General features: G+C 34.5%; 1 protein-coding gene across 1 annotated transcript in view; it reads left to right on the plus strand.

Moving 5' to 3' along the window:
• The window catches only part of LOC106469688 (alpha-(1,6)-fucosyltransferase-like), a 23,585-nt gene extending 14,931 nt beyond the window's left edge, over positions 1-8,654 (plus strand). The window contains exons 5-6 of the mRNA XM_022398266.1: positions 3,253-3,406; positions 8,200-8,654. Of these exons, the coding sequence (XP_022253974.1) occupies positions 3,253-3,406; positions 8,200-8,583 (538 nt within the window). The 3' untranslated portion in view covers positions 8,584-8,654. The remainder of the gene's footprint in view (positions 1-3,252; positions 3,407-8,199) is intronic.
• The last annotated feature ends 6 nt before the right edge of the window (positions 8,655-8,660 follow it).

The following is an 8,660-nucleotide window of genomic DNA, read 5'->3' on the forward strand; positions in this document are numbered from 1 at the left end:
TGTTTCATGAGATACATGCAATTTCAGGGCCCTTTCACAAGTGTGTTGCCTTGGGTTAGACTCAACAAGCGTCTTCAGAGAATCAATTTCAACTTTAACATGTCAGCCCCTGCCAACACAGTTTTTAAGGCTAAAATCACCTGAACGAAATTTGCTGAACCATCGTTGACACTTACGAACGTTCAAAACATTTCCATAGACTTCTTTGATATTCTTTGTGGCTACAGAGGCGTTGTTTTTCTTTTTGCCGAACGTGTGTCTCGTTGTATGCCATCACTATAAGAGTGTACTAAACTTTACACATAATACATGATACACTAACGTTACGTTTAGGCGGTTCGTTTAACTATTACACGTGATGTATATTTTTGGGGTGGTGGTTAATGAAAGTATTCTAAAACGCGACATTATTTTCTTGACGACCTAATATTTAGTTTAATTTCGTGAATGAGACGGCCTAGATGGACAAAAAAGTCCGTTTTTGTCCATTAGTGTTATGTTATTGGCAATGCCTTAGGTTCTCCAGCTAAAAACACTCTAGTGATCTTTCGTAACAAAACACAGCATAATAACAGAATGATTCGATGTAAACCAGAACAGACGTAGTTCCAGACTGTTTACAACCACAGCTGCACTGGTTGACAACCGAATGGACTGGTTAACATATTTTTGTTACTGATATTCGAAAAATAAAAAAAAGCTAGTTTTTCTAGAAATGGTAACACGCAGGTACAAAAATTGATGACGAGGAACCCACTTTGAGACTAATAATGCTTGGAGACGGCTTCAATGGGTAATGAAGAAAAACTTTAATATAAGCTTAACGTAACAGCACATGTACAACGTTTCGACAAGGTTCTGTCATCATCAAACGTTTTAAATTGTAATTTACAATATTCTACATAAGGAATGTGCAACTTTATAATTTTAACATTTTTTGTGTAAAAACATAAAATAAAAAAATGATACTGTTTTTGTGTAACGTGAGATATCAAAAATTACATTAACCCTCAGATTACCGACTTCTTTATATGCCGTTCGCTACAGACGAGATCCACGTATTGAGTAATTTTATATTTTTCTCTGTTACACTACTCAGTTTAAATAACAGAAAGAGAGATTTTCATCTATAATTAGTGAAATTAATTGCAATATTTGCTGTATTTCTACTTAGTAAAATGTATACAAAAATTCGGTGGGGGTCCATATGGATCCCACCAGTAATACTAGAGTTAATATATAACAAAATATAGCTTCGTTTTATTGTTTCGTATTAGTCACAAAATTTAACTTTAGAAAATTAAATTTAAGGATCCCACCAATAATACTAGAGTTAATATATAACAAAATATAGCTTCGTTTTATTGTTTCGTATTAGTCACAAAATTTAACTTTAGAAAATTAAATTTAAGGATCCCACCAGTAATACTAGAGTTAATATATAACAAAATATAACTTCGTTTTATTGTTTCATATTAGTCACAAAATTTAACTTTAGAAAATTAAATTTAAGGATCCCACCAGTAATACTAGAGTTAATATATAACAAAATATAGCTTCGTTTTATTGTTTCATATTAGTCACAAGATTTAACTTTAGAAATTTAAATTTAAGGAAGAAATCACACATCAACTAAAAAAGTTTGTTTAAACTGAAGATTCTCCAACATCTAGAACTCGATGCAACACGAAGTACATAGTTCTTGTGCAGCTTATAAACCTCTGATAATAAATAGATCGGCATTACCTGCACAAACCGTGCACCATCAGTGCATATTTGCTTTATTTATATGGTAATTTGAGTTTCCTCAGCTGCCTGCCCATGCAAAGTTTATTTGTGTCTTCGTTGTTCTCATATTTTGATAACATCTATGAAGAGAAAATTGTTGTCGTTAATTGTGCTTATTGTAAGTGAAATTTCATCTTTTGCAAACAAAAAGAAATACCAACATCCATCAGATGCAGATGTTAACGTTTGTTGGTCATAGAACTTAAGTTATTTTCCAGCTACTTAAAAATAAAGTCTCTAACTTGAAACTATCATAAATGTTTATTACATGTTTAGAAGTGCCAACATCAGAAGATACCAACCTAAAAGAAATAATTTTAGTATGGTATCATAAAAAATATAGGTTTGCAGTGGCCTAATGGTTAGTGTATCGGACTGCCAATCGGAAGGTCCAAGGTTCGAGCCGCGATAAATCTACGCACTTTCATTTATGTGGACGTTATAACTGTAACAGTCGAGCACGCTCTTCTGTTACTTTTGAAACCATGTCACTTATTTGAGTTGTCAAGTCCAAATACAGTCAACCAAAACGGTCAGTTGTTTTTGTTTGCTATTTTCACTTGTTTTGTTCTACTTAACTTGTTGTTTTAGCCTAAACGACTTTAATTTATATCAGCAAAACCATTTTCAAACTCAGTCATTTGAGAAACAATCTGAAGAATAAATGGCGGATACAGGCTTTTGGAACATCCAACTGTTTAAGCATAGTATAAGCTTTATGATATGTAGACCTAGTTGTAATGATTTATGTAATTCCTTAATAATATGTCAAATAATAAAATAAATATATCGTTTTTATAATAACCGTGATAAAGGAAAAGAGGCGTGAGTTGGATTTGTGATAGAGCTCTGAATTTCGAAGCTGGCAAACCAGGTTTGAATCTGTGCCATACCATTAAATATTCCCCGAACTTGCTGTATGTGCGTTATAAGAGTGACAGTCAATCCCTTAATATGGATGGTGGTTGGTAGGGTACTGCTAACTTACTGGCTACTCTCTGGTCAATAGCTCAAAATTAGGGACAGTGGCAGATAGCCTCAGTAGCTTTCCCATAAGTACAAATAGAGAAAGGATATACCGTTCCAACTTTAATTAATGATCATATATATAATAACAACTGTATATTTTAGTTTCACAAGACACGTGACAACATCTGTTTATGTATTTTTTACTTTTTTTTTCTTTTTGCTCATGAAGAACGGGGGGGGGGAGAGTAGATTCTGACCTTCTGAGCTCTCTCTGCATCCACCTTTGACGATTGTCTTGGTAAGAATAACAGTTTGTAATGTTTATTTTAGGTTGTTTCGAACGAAAAACTTGTGTACTAAACATTGCTTTTTTTTTCTTCAAATTCACTTCTACGATTTGTTCGTTTCCATCATTTTTCACCAAACATTCTATTTTAATACAATAAACAAACAGCAAGTAATTAATGTATATCTTGGTTTCTCTGCTTTTTTCAGTTACAAAAACTACACTTTTCTCACCAATCCAAAAGGAACAGCGACAGCTAAGGTGGTGAAGAATCGTTACAGCATGAAATCACTTTTTGGGGCAGTTACGGACGTTTTCCTGCTAGCGCACACAGACTTTCTTGTTTGTACATTTTCATCCGGGGTAAGTATTCACACTTATTATATTGTATAACACGCTGTCTAGTGTGCTAATGGGTCACTCACCTTGAAGCACTATTGTTAAAACCAGGTGGAGCTGCAATATATATATATTCAGAGAGTTTGTTTGTTTTGAAGTTAAGCACAAAGCTACACAATGGGCTATCTGTGCTCTGCCCACCACTGATATCAAAACCCGGTTTCTAGCGTTATAAGGCCGCAGACATACCGCTGTGCCACTGGGGTGGGGGAATATTGAGAGAAAGAGGCATCTATAAAGTTAAAGTAAATTACTTATTATTTTTTAACATTAACCACAAGTAAGAATTCTGTGGGCTTGGCAAGGCTCGGTGGTTAGGGCGCTTGACTGGCAATATGCCGGTCGCGGATTCGAAACGTCTTTTCAGCCAAGGGGTCAGTATAATGTGATGGTCAGTCACGGCGGGTGATGTTCACTAACTGCCATCCGTATTGTCTTTCATTGCTAAATTAAGTACCGCCACCTGAATAAGAGATGGGCAGCACCAGGTAAATCTGCCCGAGAACCACGATGATGCACCAGCACCTAAGTTGCACCAACGGTCGTAAGGAGACTTGTAAGAATTTTGTAGTGTCTACTGATTGTATAATGGTGTTTTTTTGTTTTTGTTTTCTTTTTATCGTAAGTATATGTCTATGTGTGTGCCTTTAGCAATCAAAATATTGCAAGTTTCCCATAGTGTATTATTTATAAGCATATTTATTTTGATTTATCAGTATTCCGTAATAACATTTATGCTAGTTTACATCTTTCCTCTTTGTAATGCCATCTGACAAAGAAATTTAAATGATCCAAAAAGTCAGCTTTTTATGAAAGTGCACAGATAATCACTACCATCCGAGCGCGGGGGAAAATGTTTTCATTCCTATGTGTCTGTGTGAGTGTGAGCAGTATAATTTGGAACTTTTCCATCTGATTTGATAAAAATGTTGACTGTTCTCTAAAGACTAATTTTTCATTAATATTGAAAACTCGAGAACATAGTGAGATATAAATAGGATGTTGACACAAGTTAGACCCACGTCTTTGATGGTGAGGAACTGTGTGATGTATATTGTCGGTCGGCAGTAGAATTTAGATGCACGCTCTGATTGGCTGTTTCGGGTGGAGGGAAGAGGGTAGAGACGATGATATAGTGCCACTCACCAAAGATAATGCCGTCATAGTTCCACGAAATGGCACCGGAAAGCGCTTATGTGGAACTAGAGGGTGCATTACTAGGGGCACGTTCCTAAGCCGCCATGAAAGGCGAAAATTGGCATGTCATCATGGGGTGTTGCTAGGGGAGGAGTGTCATCATAGTTTGATACCAGTGGGCCTGGTACTATAGGCGAACAGTGTTACCAACATTCAGTAGGTGGATAGTGTTACTAATGGCAGTGTTTATATAAGTAGACTGTGTTACTTAGGTTCTATAAGCAAATAATGCTACTAAGAACAATGTTAGCATAGTTCATAGGATTATCGATTAATCTATAGTATTTTACCTCGTTTTGTTGTAAAATATATTCTGTAAAGATAAATAGTAAATGTGTTTGGATTTATAAACACAAAAGAATAGATGGAGAAACCTCTACTATTTTGAATTTATCTAGATTTGAACAATTTCAATTTAAACAATTTCAATATAATGTAAACATACTCTATATTTTAAATGTCTTGTTCAACATTTGTTTCTGGCTTATACAATTAATAGTTTAGTCAGCTCAGCTGTTTTGAAGTTAAATAGACTGATCACCTTAGAATGAACACATCACAATTAGTCGGAGTTAAATGTCTCCATGGTGTTAATGACCGACAGGTAGAAATGAAAAGAATGTCTATATGTAAATAGTTTCAGTAGTAATCTCTAAGTGATCATTGCATACGTTTTTATTAATTAACAAATGAAGAATATTAGTATATATGAAATAGACTGTACTATAAATCCACAAAGTTTCTCAATTTCATTTGTACTGTATGTTTTATACTTCAAGTGAATATTCTATACAAAATGGCAAGTGTTGCTATTTTAAATAGTTTCTATAATAATAAAGTAATTGAGTAAACAGTAAGTCATTCATTTATTATATTTAGTTGTGTTAAAATGGTTTACTACAGAGTTTCTTAACCAGATATTAAAATTAGAGATATGACTAAAACAAGAGCTATATACATAGATGGTTTACTTAAAAATATGTTTAATCCATAAGGCCAACCATTATATCTAGTGAAACATGCATTATATGTGTATATATACTTGGACAATGAAACAATAAGTTTGTATGTTGAATTATTGAATATTATTTAGAGATTTAAATAAGCATCCTTTTCAGGACAAAATGGTTGATATATAATAATAATTATAGAAATGAATTAAAGATAAGTGTTTTACATAAAAACGTCAAGAAGTGTAAAAAGTATGATTAAACAAAGAAGTGAAAACTATAAACAGCACGTTAAATGCATGTGAAATCACAAAAACACAATCATCTGTCTCGTTCAATATTTATAAAAACGATGCATTAGATGTGGTAAAAACTTCTCATCAGTACATTAAATGTGCTAGTAACACTATCTTCCTATAGAAAATCATTTAATGCATAAATAAGCTATAAAAATAAGATGAGACAAGTTGAAATCTGTATGCAATCCTACGAAAGTATAGTAATCCCATTCGACATTGTAAAACACACGCACTACACCTAGTAAGACCAACTATCTTTGTAAAACATATGTAAATAAAAACTGTAAAACAACATGTGTAGAATGGAATATTTTGTCAAGAACAATGAAAATATTAGTTATATTAGCAGAGAAATAGCATATTTAAAACATAAAGCCAAACTAGTGAAAAAGTAATATTCTAAGTTAAATTATTGCACGATATTTAGAAGTTATCACAAAAACTCCGTCCTCTTCAAAAAAAAGTATGATTAGAAACAGAAGCAAAAATGTTAAAAACAGTAATAAATGTGATAGGAACACTATCCAACTCTTAAAAGAGCACAAAGTATGTCATGCAAGTTAGATATAGAAGAAAAACTTTAGAACTAATGAATTAGTGAAGTGTTTTATACATAAAGTGACAGATAACTGTAAAACGTTGGCTAGGCAAATATGATGAAATACTATAGATTAATCGATGATCCTATGAACTATGCTAACATTGTCCTTAGTAATATTATATGCCTATAGAACCTAAGTAACACAATCTACCTATAGAACTTTGGTAACACCATCCGCCTATACTAACCAGCCTTCTTGTACCAAACTGTAATGCCACCTCTCCCCTAACAACACGCCTTCTGGTGCCGCTATATGGCCCTAGCTACACACTCTCTGAACAACTTCAGCTTAGGAACGTGTCTCTAGCAACGCGCCCTCTTGTGCCACTTTATGGAACTATAACGTCATTGTCTGTGGTGAGTAGCGCTATATCTTCGTCTCTACCCGCTTCCCTCCCCCTAAGGCAGCCAATCAGCGCGAGCGCTTCTGAACAGTTCAGATAACTATTGTGAACTACCGCAAAAGTAAATAAAAATTGAGGAATTGCACTGTCCTAATGCCCTACTAGTTTATCAAAGGTTTGGGAAATCATTTTAACGACACTGAGTTATCTCATATTTCGAATCTCTACTTTGTAGCGACATAGATTTTGTAAAACAAAAAGGAGAAAAATTATTCAATGACATAAATAGTACTTACGTTAACCTTATCATTACGGATGGAGGCAAAAAGATGCAGCATCGCTACTATAAGCTTACTGTTAATTAAAGCATAAATAAATAATATTGTAATGTATAACAGTATAAACAAAACAAAAAAGAGGTGGTCCTTAACGATTGTCTTGAATAAGGTAATAAGTAATGTATTGTTTTATAAACACTTGTGATAATGACCAAGACATTCTAAGAATATTTATCCCTATTTTAACCACTTCTTATTGGCTTTTATTTACACCACTTCGTGTAACAGATTAGGTACTTTTAATATTTATAATGCCATTTTGTCTTTGGCGACAGTTGTACGTTTAACAGAATTGAAACTTTAAATATATAAAGACTGGAACAAATTCCAACACTTGAGAAACATGCCCCTTTAAATATCTGTGTAACAGTACAGAGACTGATAACCAATAAGATTATTTAATGTAAGCACGAAGTATATAATGGTTAACCGTTAACGTCATAGAAGTGATAACGTATCGGTAATCAATTTGTATTTTTTTAATATATGATAGTAGTATTTTAAAACGTTTTCAATATGTCTCTTCCTTTGAATAGAACAATTTAACAAGCACTGCTGTTCCATATATAAAGCGTTAAGTTAAAGAATCTAACCTGGCCCCTCAGTGGTATGTTTGCGGACTTACAACGCTAGAAACCTGTTTCGATACCCCTGGTGGACAAAACACAGATGTTTGTTTGTTATGGATTTCGCGCAAAGCTACATGAAGGCTATCTGCGCTAGCCATCCCTAATTTACCAGTGTAAGACTAGAGGGAAGGCAGCTAGTCATCACCACCCACCGCCAACTTTTGGGCTACTCTTTTACCAACGAATAGTGGGATTGACCTTCACATTATAACGCCCCCACGGCTGAAAGGGTGAGCATGTTTGGTGTGAGGGGGATTCGAACCCGCGACCCACAGATTGAGAGTTGTGCGCCCTAACCACCTGGCCATGCCGGGCCCAAAACACAGACAGCCCATTGTGTAGCTTTGTGTTTAACTCAAACAGGATCTAAACTAAATTTTCCTATACATTTTTATACAGTTTTGCCGCTTGTCCTACGAACTCATGCAAACAGATGCAGATTTTTCCAGGAAAGCTCACTCCTTAGATGTGGAATACCATTATGCCGGTTCTTTACCTCCATCTCGTCAAGTGTTGTACTCGCACTCTCCACTTTTTAACTACGAGATGGCGCTGCAAGTAGGAGATGTTCTAACGAAAGGAAATGAATACGACATCGTGAACGAAGCCAAAGAAGGGAGGTTATGGGACGGCTACAACAAAGCTTATAACTTACGAACAAAACTCATGTCTCTCTATCCAACATATAAAACTAAACCACTGACTATAGTGGGAGATTTTCCTAAGTACGCTAACGTTAAGTTAGTATCTCCATCTCCTGACAAGGATTTCGAAAATCTATAAAAACCGGTACCCCCCCCCACCACCATTACCAATAAAATAAATAAACAAAAACTAATAATGCAACTTTATACTAATGA

Source organism: Limulus polyphemus, unplaced genomic scaffold, assembly GCF_000517525.1.
Source record: "Limulus polyphemus unplaced genomic scaffold, Limulus_polyphemus-2.1.2 Scaffold3613, whole genome shotgun sequence".
Classification (NCBI taxonomy): Eukaryota; Metazoa; Arthropoda; class Merostomata; order Xiphosura; family Limulidae; genus Limulus; species Limulus polyphemus.